The sequence below is a fragment of the Arvicanthis niloticus genome, chromosome 3 (assembly GCF_011762505.2).
Source record: "Arvicanthis niloticus isolate mArvNil1 chromosome 3, mArvNil1.pat.X, whole genome shotgun sequence".
Taxonomy (NCBI): domain Eukaryota; kingdom Metazoa; phylum Chordata; class Mammalia; order Rodentia; family Muridae; genus Arvicanthis; species Arvicanthis niloticus.
The window spans coordinates 2,960,146-2,974,816 of NC_047660.1; the positions used below are offsets into that span (position 1 = coordinate 2,960,146).

General features: G+C 44.7%; 1 protein-coding gene across 1 annotated transcript in view; it reads left to right on the forward strand.

Annotated features, from left to right (window-relative positions):
* Positions 1 to 14,671, forward strand: part of Slc15a1 (solute carrier family 15 member 1) — a 41,122-nt gene that overhangs the window by 13,921 nt on the left and 12,530 nt on the right. Inside the window, exons 5-16 of the mRNA XM_034498550.2 lie at positions 884 to 1,003; positions 2,901 to 3,000; positions 3,218 to 3,308; positions 4,880 to 4,963; positions 7,253 to 7,335; positions 8,112 to 8,198; positions 8,703 to 8,792; positions 10,926 to 10,970; positions 11,095 to 11,127; positions 11,212 to 11,300; positions 12,797 to 12,878; positions 13,978 to 14,097. Of these exons, the coding sequence (XP_034354441.1) occupies positions 884 to 1,003; positions 2,901 to 3,000; positions 3,218 to 3,308; positions 4,880 to 4,963; positions 7,253 to 7,335; positions 8,112 to 8,198; positions 8,703 to 8,792; positions 10,926 to 10,970; positions 11,095 to 11,127; positions 11,212 to 11,300; positions 12,797 to 12,878; positions 13,978 to 14,097 (1,024 nt within the window). The remainder of the gene's footprint in view (positions 1 to 883; positions 1,004 to 2,900; positions 3,001 to 3,217; positions 3,309 to 4,879; positions 4,964 to 7,252; positions 7,336 to 8,111; positions 8,199 to 8,702; positions 8,793 to 10,925; positions 10,971 to 11,094; positions 11,128 to 11,211; positions 11,301 to 12,796; positions 12,879 to 13,977; positions 14,098 to 14,671) is intronic.

Consider the following 14,671-nt stretch of genomic DNA (forward strand, 5'->3'; position numbering starts at 1 on the left):
TAAATTCAAGAAGGTTGAGGCTTTGTTGTTGTTTTGTTTTGTTGTTTGTTCACACACACACACACACACACACACACACACACACACACAAACTGTATTGTTTTGAAATACTGGCAGGGACCCTGACTATCACTGGTGAGAAAAAGACTCTGCCTGGTGGTCTTGCTGCTGCAGGCTCCTGTGGCTTGGTGGGTGGGAGCCATTGTGAGTACTCACCCAAACAGGGGCTATCTCATGGAAAATTATCAGGAAAAGTCTCTGGGAACTTTATAGAGAAGGAAGATGTTCTTCTAGGTCAAAGTGCTAACACAGGCAGGAGGAAGAACAGTCAGCTCTCTTTAAAAGAAGTCTGTAAACTTTATGTCTACTCCTGGCCAACCACCACTACCAGACACAAGCTGGAAACTTTTTCTTAGTTTTTTGAGAATATCATAGACATGTATATGGAGTTTTGATCAAGTTCATTCTGAATTTCCTCACATCCACTTCCTTTCTCACCCCTACCAATGCATTCCTTTCCAGTGTCTTGTTTGTTTGATCTAACCCCTGAGTACACTCAATGCTGCCAAGATTTTAAGTCTTATTGTCCAAAGCTACAAATACTGATTTCTGTGGTGGCAGAGGTGAGGGTGGAGGGAAGTTGGAGGTGGGGCTTCCCCCTTCTGGGCCCTAACCACAATTTCACTCTGTGTTCCTATGCTCTCCCGTCCTGGGAGTTCCCATTTTTACCTAATTTTGAAAAAGGGAAGTGGGGGTTTGGAGAAAAATGGGTAGATCCATGACTGGACTCTTTGCAGAAAGACTGAAGCTTTGCAGGAAGAAGAATGGAAACGAACAGCTACTGTGTCTTTAACTGGAACTCTCTTGTCCTTTCTAAACACAGGACAATTGTTTCATTATCCATCGTCTACACCATTGGACAAGCAGTCATCTCGGTGAGCTCAATTAATGACCTCACAGACCACGACCACAATGGTAGTCCTGACAGTCTTCCTGTGCACGTGTAAGTCCATGGTCACTGCTGCCCCACCCTCTTACTGCTTGCTTTGTTGGCCATCTGATGATTCATCTTGTTCCTGAAATGTCCTCCAAGAGACCGGAGAAGTCTTCCTCCCTCTTCAGTAATGTAGAGAATGTGGTTCAGTAAACTAAGAGTTGTGTCTTCAAGGTGTCCCCATCCTAATGTCTGCTCACCGTGACTAGGGTTGAGACATCCCATTCCATGTATGGTCATGTGAAGGTTTTTGTGCTCATAGTGTCTTCACTAGTGGGACATAACTTCCACAGACCCTGGCCCTCAACACCGCCAGCTTTCCCCAATATCCTAAACTAAATCCCTTTAGTTTCTCCCTGAAACCACAGTAGGTTGTTTGTAGCAATTCTGTTTAACAGACATTTGTCCCAGCCACCTGCTCTGAGCTCTTGATAGCAAGGTCTATTCTTCCTGGAGTTATTCTCCTTCCCTGAAACGTGGTTCGGTGCAATAATTACATGGCTTGCTTGTTTGCTTCCTGCTTTTTAACACAGCGCCTTACTATGTATCCCAGGCTGGTCTAGAACTTGCTGTACAGCCTAAGCGACATAGTCTCAAATTCACAATCCTCCACCTAAGCTGTCATGTGCTGGGGTCGCATGCGTGCCCTGCTCTTCTCTTAGTTAGGACTACTTTGCCACGATGAGACACCATGGCCAAAAGCAAGCTGGGGAGGAAGGGTTTGTTTGGCTCACGTTTCCACACTGTACTCCATCACTGAGGGGAGTCAGGACAGGAACTCACACAGGGCTGGAACCTGGATGCATGAACTGATGCAGAGGCCGTGGAGGGGTGCTACCTACTGGATTCCTCCCCGTCCCTTGCTTGGCCTGCTTTCTTATAGAAGCTAAGACCACCAACCCAGGGATGGCACCACCCACAATGGACTGGGCTCTCCCACGTTGATCACTAATTAAGAAAATGCCCCACAGGCTGCCTGCAGCCTGATCTTCTGGAGGCACTTTCTCAGCTAAGGCTCCCTCCTCTCCAGTGGCTCCAGCTTCAAGTTGACATAAAACCATTTAACACAATCGACCCCTTGTCAACTTGACACAAACACAACACGGTTCAGCCACAACTTTTCCTTCCTTTATTTACCTCTGAAATCACACATTAATATGAACATCATAATATAAAAATATTTCAAATTTTAGAAGTCCCACAGTCTTTACAAATGTAAATTCTTAAAATTCAGTCCCTAGCAAGCATTGAGGGTGCAATGTCTTTAATCTCAGCACTCAGCAGCAAAGGCAGCAAAGGCAGATGGATCTCTGTGAGTTCAAGGCCAGCCTGGTCTACATAATGAATTCAGGTCAGCCAGGGCTACACAGTGAGACCCTGTCTCAAAAAAAATAAAATAAAATTTTAAAAAGCCTCTTTAAAAAAATATCCAAGCTTTCTTCTCAAATCCAAAGTCTTTGAAAACTCCAAAATCTCTTTTAAAATTTAAGGTTGATTAACTTCCACTTCTTAACGTAGGAGCTAGCCATCTTGTGGGTTATTATGAGACCATTGTGACTGACATAAGGCTTGTGTTTGTTTGATTGATGTCTGTGTGAAGCCAGGGCCTATGCATATCAACCATTTACTCTACCCCTGAGCTAACATCTCATGTACTCGTTCTTTTGTTAGAAATGGTGAGGCTACCAAAAGTCCATATGCAAATTCTTGTTTAGATTTCAAGCCATTTTCAATGAAATATAAATGGTGAAACACAGTGGGCTCCAATTCCACGGCGTCCAGGTTTCATTCATCTCTCAGCCTGTGTGTGTTCTTACCTTACCTTCCCATTGAGGGTGAACCTCTACAGGGGGAGGGGCCTTCCTGAGGACCTCCCACCTTGGCCTTAAACCACCTCTTTCCCCAGAGCACTGTCCATGATCGGCCTGGTCCTGATAGCCCTTGGTACGGGAGGAATCAAGCCCTGTGTGTCTGCGTTTGGTGGCGATCAGTTTGAAGAGGGTCAGGTAAGACGGTGAACTGCAGGGAAGCCAGTGACTAACAGCAGTGTAGAAATCGAATCCCTGGAGCGTTGTGTCTGGTCTCTGTCCAAGTCTTTTCCAGGATGCTTGAAAGTAGGATACTGACCAGACTAAGTCAGAAGTGAGCCCCGTTCTGAGCCCCACCATTTCCCATGATTCCCAGCCAGGCTGTGGTAACCTAACTGTGCCCCTCTTGTGACAGGAAAAACAGAGAAACCGGTTCTTTTCCATCTTTTATTTGGCTATCAACGCTGGAAGCCTGCTGTCCACCATCATCACTCCCATACTCAGAGGTAAAGAACCATCTGTTAAGAACTTGGATTTTCTCTTTTTAATTGTGAGAAAGTCAGGTAAAAAAGCTAAATCTCCCAGACGTGGTGGTGTTCACCTTTGATCATAACACTGGGGAGGCAGAATCAGACGGATCCTTGTGAGTTGGAGGCCAGCCTGCTCTATATAGTGAGTTCCAACCCAGCCAGAGAAACTCTGTGAAACCCTGTCCCCAAACAAACAAAACAAAACAAAACAAAACAAAGGCTAGCCCTTGTCTTTTGCTTTCCTTTACTGGCCAGCTGTCACACATGCTGGGATAGTTGTCACAATCTAAACTGTAACCTTCTTCCATGCTTTCCCCTTCCAACCTTTCTTGACTTCCTGGGCAACAGGAAACTTCTCACACCATTGATTGTTTAATATGAAACCTTTACAAGGGGAAAGACACCATCAGCGATGTTTGGAAAGGACATACAACCGCCTATGGTTGACTTCTGGCCTTTTACCCTTGCTCCCCGTCGTGTTTCAGAGAGTTGGGAAGACATAAGAAACTGAGTGTGTCAAAGGTTTCTATCACTTTGTTAGTGGGGAACTGGAAGGCCGTTGCAATCTGCCGGAGCAAGGATTTGATTGGAAGTGCTCAGAGCCTGAGGGACAGGGTCTTCTCTGTCACGAGTGGGAATTGTGTGTACAGTGGTGAACAGAAATCGTTAACCCAAGCATCACTTTCCCCATGACTAAGGTTTTTTCTTTATAAGGTAGTGAAATAGCTTGTTAAAGACCAGACCAAAGTCCCTGTGGGACTCCGTCCTTTCAGAGTGTTTCTGGGGATCCCCTGTTACCTTTACAAAGCCCTAACGCTTTTCCTTATCAAGATGAAGAACTCAGGGAGCTAAGAGCACCCTCTGTCAGAGCGTGGCAAACTTTGGGCCAAGCTCTGGAGCCTGGACATAACCACCGTTTAGATTCGATTGCTTCCCCTGTGAAGGCCGAGTAGAAGAGCCAAGGCCTAAATAAGACTGTCCGCCCCGCTTAGCTCATGACGTGTAGTTACGGTGCTTACAGGATACATGCATCAGTAAATGGGAGTATGTCAGCTTTAACTTACCGAGTCCCACATGTTGGACTTAGAGTGCCCAGGTCACAGTTAGCTCCACGAGTTAGAAAATCCACAGAATAGGGGCCAGTGAGATGGCTAAGCCGGTCAAGGAGCTTGCTGCTAGTCCTGACAATTTGAGTTTGATTCCTGGACCCAGATACTGGAAAGAGAGAACTAAATCCTGCAAGTTGTCCTCTGACCTCTTAGTGCACTCCATCCATACACACAGAGAGAGAGAGAGAGAGAGACAGACAGACAGACAGACAGACAGACAGATAAAATAAATAAACAAACAAATAAATAAATAAATGCATAAAAAGAAAGTCCTTAGACTGTTTGCTCAGTTGGCCATGGCACCATTAAGATAAGCAGCTAAGTGAGTCCAGAACTCGAAGTAAAAACAGTATAATGTAATGAGTGGAGGGTGTTTACAAATGGGAGCAACACGCACATTGACAAAAACGATGCATTTTTTTTGTTATTTCTCCTCAGTTCAACAATGTGGAATCCACAGTCAACAAGCTTGTTACCCACTGGCCTTTGGGGTTCCGGCGGCTCTCATGGCTGTTGCCCTAAGTGAGTAGATCAGTTGAGCTGGCACAAGCCTGTGTCCAAGTCTGGCTCTGTATTAATTATCATGGCTAATTTGTTACAGTCAGTGTACCAAGTTGTAACAAAACGTATCGCAAAAACCTGCCAGTGGGCATTTGCCATGCTCTCCCTCTAAGAGATGAGAAACCGGGGCAGCCTTGTTATATGGGAAATGAGATCCTCAAAGGGCTTTGAAGGAGAGGCATCAGTGATTGGGCACCGGGTCCATCTGAGTGCTAGCGCGCTAAGCCTGGGATTGAAAGCATCTTGTGCTCGTCGACACTCGTCGTCTGTGGCTTGAGTAAAGAAATGCCAATCTGGTTCAATGGCCATTCTAAGTCCCATTATCCATCACCCCAAGGGTTTCTACTAGAATCCTTTCCTGCTAGGAGGAATGTATGCACATAATAGTTATATTCATTTGCACATGCGTTTTTATATCAATGGCTTTTCAGATTTCTTCATAGATTACTTTAATATGCAGAATGGCAAGTTTCATTATGACATTTTTATACATAGTTATCACTGAATCTTTTTCATGTTCGGGGTTCCACTATCTATCCCAGTCTGTCCTCATCCTTCTTTCTGTTCCCCTTCCTGCACAGAAGATGGTGTCCTCTGCTTTCAATAGATAGATAGATAGATAGATAGATAGATAGATACATACATACATACATACATACATACATACACACACACATAGGTCATAGAAGATTGATAGGTAGATAATAGATGGTAGAAGATGGATAGATGATAGATACATAAATACATGATAGGTGATTGATAGATGATAGATGATTGTAGATAGATAGATGATTGATTGATGATAGATGACTAAATAAATAGATGATAGATAGATAGATAGATAGATAGATAGATAGATAGATAGACAGACAGATGATAGAATCTAGATTCCATACATATGCATATAGTATGCTCACATATAGTTTTGAGCATTTTTTTTTTGTTTTTTTGTTGTTATTGTTGTTGTTTTAGGATATAAAAAGAGACAACCTGGGGTGTTCTAAGTTGAAAGTTACTGTGAGATGGACCCAGCCCTTGGTCCCCTCAAGTCCCCATGGCTTCTTCACACTTTCCCCAGGTTTGTTTTTTAGGTCTTGCCATAATCAAATAAAACCATTTTTTCACTTTTTTCCCCCTCATACTGAAACAACTCTGCTTTGCTTTTGCTGTTATGCAAGTGCCTCCTTCTTCCCTGCCCAATATGTCTTCATTTGTAATTCTTCAAAGATGGCCATGCTCTTCTAAGGGCTTGTGTATGCTTCTCCTCTCGGTTCTGAGTAGAGAATGGCACTTCAGGTATATTCTCATTTAGTCTGTGTTACTTGTTCTTAAGAAAAAGATTCTGCCTCCTCCTATGAAAGACTGTAGATAGCTACAACTCCTCCAGAAATTCCTGTGCTTTAGTTTGTCAAAAAGCTTAAAGGTTAAAAAGGCTGGCAAAGGCCGGGCAGTGGTGGCGCACGCCTTTAATCCCAGCACTTGGGAGGCAGAGGCAGGCGGATTTCTGAGTTTGAGGCCAGCCTGGTCTACAGAGTGAGCTCCAGGACAGCCAGGGCTAAACAGAGAAACTCTGTCTCGAAAAACCAAACAAACAAACAAAAAGGCTGGCAAAGGGAAATGCTGCCTCATCATGTTGGGACCCTTCACCACTGGTGCTTGTAAGGGCATTGCACAAGTCAGTGGGCCGTGAAGGACTCAGTGAGAGCCCTGAGAGCAATCAGCTGCCAAGGTCTCAACAGGGGAAAGCAAGTGATTCATCGATGCTCTTACATTATCAAACTGTGGTTTGGGGTGATCGAAAATCCTAGTGTAGGGTCTGATTCAACTGTTAATACCTTTCTCCTGAATATTAGGAACGGGAAGAAAATTCCTCTTGCTATTACAGCCAAAAATCTTAGCACCATAGTTATTGTCTTTGTAGAATGATGTATTCTCATGGTATGCAAAGGCATCTATGGCCTTTGTCTCCCTTTAAGTAGCTAGGACTTGTGTTTAAACAGCTGTGGCAAGTCTAGGAGCCTCCTCGTGAGGAGACTGATGGAGGTAGGTGGTAGGCTTTAGCTCAAGCTTCCTGATCCTCAGAGGTGCTGGTGGTCGCTAGAATCAGAAGCAGGTCTTCACCTGTGAGGATGGAGACAAGTCTATTAGCAATCTCATGCCTCCTGCCAAGGAGACCACACAGATAAATGAGCAGCAACTCTCAGACCACAGGGAACTCTGTAGTGACGCCTCTTCTTCTGCCCTGTGCAGTTGTATTTGTCCTTGGCAGTAGAATGTACAAGAAGTTCCAGCCCCAGGGCAACATCATGGGCAAAGTGGCCAAGTGCATTGGTGTAAGTGCTCTTCCCTCCCTCCCTATCCCCTACCCTCCCCCCTACCCTCCGCCCCCTCACTTACTCCCCCTCCTCCTCCCCCATCTTCCCCTCCCTCCTGCTCCCCCTCCTTTTCTCCCTCCCCCTCCCCATCCTCTTCTCCCTACCTCCCTACCTCCCTCTAACTGAATCATTCCAGAACTTTCCTCTACCTTCCACCTTCTTTAAATCAAAATTCAATTTTCTAAAAACCGAAAAATTCAATGAAGTTTTGATTTTTTTCCTTAAGATTACTTTTTAGGGTACTTGGGTGTTTTGTCCATATAAAACTTACCAAATAGAGCCCAGTGGTGTTGGTGACACACACCTTTAATCCCAGCAGGGGCATGAAGGATCATAAAGGAGGCAGAAACAGGCGGATCTGAGTTCAAGGCCAGCCTGGTCTACAAAGGCCAGCCTGGTCTACAGAGCAAGTTCCAGGACAGCCAGGGCTGCACAGAGAAACCCTGCTGGGGTGGGGGGGGGTGGATTTTTACATATTTTGGTTTTACTTGTTAATTTACTGCTAGAAAATATAACTGCAAGTGTGTTTGTTACATTTCTATTGAATATGCTTTTCTAGGCGGGCTGGAGGGTAAAGTCCTGAGAAGGGAACCCCAATCCAGGCAAATAGGATCCATTCGTGAAAAATGTGCCCTTCTCCCACGTTTGACCATTAAAAGGGAATTCTTCAAAATGTATTTTTCTGATGTAGTTGATTCTCTCTTAAAATTTAATTTTTTTTTTCTTTCCTTCAGTTTGCCATCAAAAACAGGTTTCGGCACCGAAGTAAGGCATTTCCCAAGAGGGAACACTGGCTCGACTGGGCTAAAGAGAAATATGATGTAAGTCATACTCCTGCGGCAGTGGCCCCGGCTACTCCAGGAAATGGGCATGGAAGGAAAGCACAGTGCAGAGGAATAAATACCTCAGCCATGTCCTCCCAGCACTTAATAGTGTGTGGAGTAAGACTACGTACAAGTGCTTTGAAAAGTCTTTAAACAGATGGCTATCATTTATGTGGGAGCAACATGACCCCCTTGTAGCTCTCACTTGGGTCATCTTCTGTTAGGCGTAGGCCGTGAGATCACATGACTTCAGTTTGAACAGAGAAGAGCTGGGTGGTGGTGACCTTGAGACTGACAGTTAGTGAGCTCTGGTGGCTGGTACCCCAAACAGCTATTCTTGCTCAATGGTCATTTGTTTAGAATGTCTGGTTTCCTAAAGAAACCTGTGCTCACGTACTTTGGACTGAGCCATCACCTCCCAGCTTGTCTCTAGATGCAAACATCCTCCTGGGCAGCAGAGCTGCTGTTGACTCCAGCCCTGGCTAATGTGTCTGCCTGCAGGAGCGGCTCATCTCACAGATTAAGATGGTCACGAAGGTGATGTTCCTGTACATCCCACTCCCCATGTTCTGGGCCTTGTTTGACCAGCAGGTAATGTCTCCTGTTTGATCAGAATGTTGTACATACTGCTATGTGCCCAGCTACACTGGGTGTTGTTCAGCTCCGAAACTGTTCTCTTCCAGTTTCTTTTTGTTATATTACTGATGTAACTGTTGCATCTTACTGAGTTTATTGATTAAAATGTATCCTGAAAGGATCCATCCATCTGTCTATTGTGAATCAGTGAAGAAAATGAGATTTGTTTCTGTAGAGTAACCCTGAGGAGATTTCCTCAGAGAGCATCTGAGACTCTTGCCAATCAGAACTGAGGGCAGAGAGAGTTTGTTCTACTGACCCAGCATGATCGAAGGTGTTGCCTTTGAAGAGATTTGCAGAATGTTCTAATTAAGAGGGGCTTGATACAAATCTCCAGCTTTAAAATGGAATACTGGAGCCAGAAGTGCCCTACAGAATTGTAAATGACTGTACACAAGTCCTCATACCTCATACTTGAAGCAGGTCCTGACCAGACAAGACCTGTTGGCCTGTACTTTCTTTTTAATTGTTAAAACATTCATACACATAAACAGCGTCTTTTATCATATATATATATATCATATATATATATATATGATAAAATATATATATATATATTTTATCATATATATGATATATATATCACATATATATATACATATATCATATATATGTTGCAGTTAATATTTTAAAAACTGCACCTGGTGGAGCTTGTTCCTATACAGCCACCATTTTCCCGAAGTCTGGCTCTGGACTGTGGCTCTGGCTATCTAGAAACACCGGCCCTGGCACCCACAAGATGCCAGCATGGCGTTTGGCTCTGCCAATCCACCACGCTGTCCACAATGTTTGGCTGAGCCCTGACTATGACTGTGGTACCCGGTAGAAATGAGACTCTTAATGCTTAAAGATTATCCAATATTTATATATTTGGAAATGCTCAATTAACAAGATGCTCACACAATTAGAACTGTTAACCCAATTAACTAACCTAGATATAAATAACTACCTGAGACTGCTAGAGACATGTGGACATGTGCAGCCATCTTCTCTCCTGCTCCTCTCTCCTTTTCTCCTTCTTCTCTCTTCCCCTTCCTCTCCTTCTCTTTTTTTACTCCTCCCACATTAGCTCCTCCCACATTAGCTCCTCCCACAATAGCTCCTCCTAAATTACCTCCTCCCACATTAGCTCCTCCCATATTAGCTCCTCTCCAATCACCGAGCTTATTGCAGACAATGTATCAGTAGCAGGAAATTATCCTGCTACAGATATACACACACCATCACCTCCTTCCAACTGCCTCAGCCCAGGTCCCTCTAAACTTCATGTTCTAGAACCTTTACTGTTGTGATTGTAACTTAAGTCCAGTTAGCACATAGATATGACACCATCTGTAGGACACACACGCACAGTCATGTTAGACTACCCCGTGCACAATACTCACTAGTCAAAGCAAGAAGATACTGTTTCTTCTAGAGACTGGGCAGGTTTGTGTCATGCAGACAGGATTATTGGAAAGCTAGGCTATCTGTGGGAAACATTTGAGCAAACACATACTCCTTGTCTGTAGTATGAAGTATGCAGCAGCCTAGAAACGGCAAAGGAGCCACCTTGTGTGTGGAAAGAGCCTAACTGGGGTCAGATTTGCACTCAGAACACAGGCATCACTGGTAGCTGGGTGACACGGGCTAAGAACTCGGAACCCTTCTGAACGTGTTTGACCTACTCACTGCCTCTGCTGTGAGGCCCAAATCAGACATTACATAAAGTCCCCAGTGACTTATGGTGAAGCATTTAAAGCCCTTCCCTGATTTTCTTTGCCAATGGTTCCTTACCATTGTAATGTTCTAGATACTGACAATGGCACCTGTAGAACACAGGGTCCTGATGAGCTCACCCTGAGAGGTGGTACCATGTAATAACACAGTTTTGTATCACCCAAAAACAGCTCTGTCTTAGGGGTCCTTCACGCATCCCAGGATGTACCGCTGGCTTTTGTCTTCCTAGTATTATGACAGAGCTAAGAGGCTTATGACTACTTCAAATCCCATAATATTTCAGTCCTGATATAGAAGGTTTGGTGGTGGGTTACCACGTTCTAAAGAGCCACGTTCCCCGTGATACAATTGATGCATTCATTTTTTTAGGGTTCCAGATGGACATTGCAAGCAACAACCATGTCTGGGAAAATTGTAAGTTTGCCTGTCCTGGTCTATCCCCTCTTGGTCGCCACTGCCCTGCTTTAGTCCCTTGGTCCTTTCTTCTTTCCTTCCCTAGTTTTTTCCTTCCAGTAAGATTTTGCCTCCTCTTTTTCAGGGAGCAATTGAAATCCAGCCGGACCAAATGCAGGTAGGAGAAAAAAGTTCAGCTCACTCTCCGAGGCCCACATGTTCCTTGTGATTGCACTGACGCCCCTCTCCACTTCCTCTGCAGACCGTGAACGCCATCTTGATTGTCATCATGGTCCCCATTGTGGATGCTGTGGTGTACCCACTCATTGCAAAATGTGGTTTCAACTTCACGTAGGTGTCTGTTTGATTTGGGTTGACTGAGATGCTGTTGGTGTGTGTTTGACATGGGTTGACTAGAGTGCTGTTGGTGGCTGTTTGGCTTGGATTGACTGGGATGCTATTGGTCCAGGGCTCGCAAATGTTCTGCTTCCAGAAGCTCCCACCAAGGTGATGGGACATTTATTTAATTTATTTTTGCAGTACTGCCAATCAAACCTAGGCGATTTCACACATGCCAGACAAATATTCTTCTATTGAGATAGAACACCAACCTCTTTTTCCTTTCTATTTTGAGACAAGGCTGGTCTTAAACTCACCCAGCAACCTAGTTAGATGTTGAACTTGCAAGCTACCCTAGGAGATGGGATTACAGACCAGGCTTGGCTGATGATGAAGTTTTCAAAGAAATAAAATTAAGAGATATTGGGAGGGACGGGAGATATCTCACTGGGTAAGAGTGCTTGCTGTGCAAGCATTAAGACCCGAGTTCAGATCCCTAGGACCCATGTAAAATGCCAGGCATAGCAATGTGCATCTGTAACTTCGGGTCCCTGGAGCTGCTAGCTGGTCCGCTTAGCCAAACATGATAAGCTACAGGTTCAATGAGAAATTCTGCCTTGTATAAATAAAATGGACAGGGACAGAAGACATCTGACATCCTATGACCTCCTCATGTGCACACATGGGCCTGTACATATCCATACACATTTGCATACAGCTGCACATCACATGCATGTGCATGCGTGCACACACACATGCACACGCACGCGCGCGCGCGCGCACACACACATACAGAGAGAAGGGGCTTTAAAAAGAAATGTCTGTATGCAGTGTCTCTGAAAATGCCCTTTAGATGTAATAAAAATGCTATTTTTATTATGCTGAAAAATCAGCTGTGATCATAGGATTTTTAGAAGTTGAAGGAGAAAATGTGAATAGGCATTCTATTAGACCCCACTAGTCTGGACATGAATAGAAAGGGACACAGAGATGGCTCAGTGGTTAGGAATGCTTGCTTCTCAAGCACATGGACCAGAGTTTCCATCCCAGCATCTACCCAGAGCAGCTCACAAACACCTGTGACTCCAGCTCCTTTGGATATGACATCATCTTCTGGCCTCTGAAAATACCCTCACACGCATGCGTGCATATACTGAGAGAGAGCACCCTCACATGCATGTGTGCATATACTGAGAGAACCCTCACATGCATGTGTGCATATACTGAGAGAGGGCACCCTCACATGCATGTGTGCATATACTGAGAGAACCCTCACATGCATGTGTGCATATACTGAGAGAACCCTCACATTCATGTAGGAATATACTCACATTGACATGCACACATAAAATCCTAAAACAATAAAAGCACCAGCAGTGGCTTCCAGTACACCTGTCTTTTCAGGGAAGGCAAAGGGATGGGAGGTGAGGAGGGTTTTCCTTTAGGGCTTATTCTTGGTTCATCTGGCTGAAGCAGGCTGGGGTTCACTTTCCTCTTGTCTGCATCAGCTCCCTGAAGAAGATGACAGTTGGGATGTTCCTGGCATCCATGGCCTTTGTGGCAGCTGCAATTGTGCAGGTGGAAATTGATGTAAGTCTTCCCCTGGGCTTCTCGGGGCTAGGAGAATTAGAGGAGACTAGGGGACTCTCCTCATATGCAGCAGTGAGCACACCAAGTACCACTGATGTGGGGAACCACTACAGACTGAACTAATGGCGGGCTTCATTATGAGAAAAGACGTGAAAGATGTGAGTGACGCCACCTGTGGTACAGTTTCTGTAACAGGAGATCAGTTCATGGACTTGTTCCCAACTCAGATTTGGTGAGAAGAAGCTTGTCACTCACAAACAGGCACTTGGGAAATTCGTAAACCACCTTCTACATAGAGGAACACATTTTGGATTCTGATATATCTACTAAGGAATAATTCCTAAGTGGATCCTAATTCCTGTTGGGTGCATTGTGCTAAACCAGCCCAGTGCTGCCTGCTGGAGATAGGACCTTAAAGTTCTTATCGTTCTTAAAGGCAGGGACTATGTGGCCCATAAAATTAGAGGAGACTCTCTCTGTCTCCTCCTCTGTCTCTGTCACCATCTTCCCCTCCTCCTCTTCCTCCTCTCTCCCTCTCTCTCTCTCTCTCTCTTTCTCTCTCTCTCTCTCTCTCTCCACACACACACATACAATTCATGGCAGTAAACAAATTATAAATGAAATTTTTCATCTTAACCATTTCTAAGCATACAGCTCAATGCAGTTCTCTCTACTGTAGAATCCTCACCACACGTACTTCCAGAACTTTCCCATCTTCCCAAACCAAACCTCTGTGTCATTCAATGCCAACTCCCTGCTCTGTCTCCCCCAAACCCTGGTGGGCCTCATTCTACCATCTGTCTCTAGGATGCTGCTCCAGGCAAAGCACATGACCACGGTCACGGAACATTTACCCTTTTATGATTGGCTTATTTTATAATGCCCTCAAGGTTCATCCTTTTTAGAGGATATAAAAAGATTCCCTTTGCTTTTAAGGTTAAAGTTCTATCGCCATGCAATGTGACCAGTAGGCCAAGCCAGGGGTTTGTCATGTGTCTCTGGATGAGCTGTAGATTGCAGAGGAAAGAGTCTCCAGAACTGAGGTATGGTGACTGTCCACGGGAGTCCTCACTGTGGATCTCTCTTTTCTTTTTCTCAGAAAACTCTTCCGGTCTTCCCTGGCGGAAATCAAGTCCAAATTAAGGTCTTGAACATTGGTAACAATGACATGACCGTGTATTTTCCTGGAAAGAATGTGACACTTGCCCAAATGTCTCAGGTAAGTAGAAGGAAACAGGACCTTGTATTTCATCTACCCACCCGACTTATAACACAGCTCTGAGGAGCTGTTCTTATTGGTCCTTGTATAAATCCCAAAGGCTGTCCAAGATTAACACATGTCAATGTCCACCTCATAATGGTTTCTAAACCTGTGGTCCTCTAACTTGAGTGTGGGTACAGATCACTCTGGCACTTTCAACAGCAGGGAAGGCCCATGGTTTCAAGCAGGGGTGCTGATCTCCCCGAGGAGATGTTATATAGTCTCTACAGACCATTCTTTGTTGTTGCAAACTAAGAGTGTGCTACTGGCACTTTATATATAGAAGTCAGAGGTGCTGGCACTCAGTCTCCGAGCCAAGAATTGTCTGTTCTCATATACACAGTGCCTCTGTGAAAACCGTCCTCCGGAAGTCATTGCCCTTGACCTCTGGTTCCCAGCCTTGGTCACATGGAGAGCCTTGAGGTCCACCCCAGTGGTGTGGATTCATATGCTCTCATTCCTGATCCACCACAGTTGGAGCAGTGGACTTAGACCTTGACAAGCTAATGACTTTGAAGAAGGAGTTAAAAGT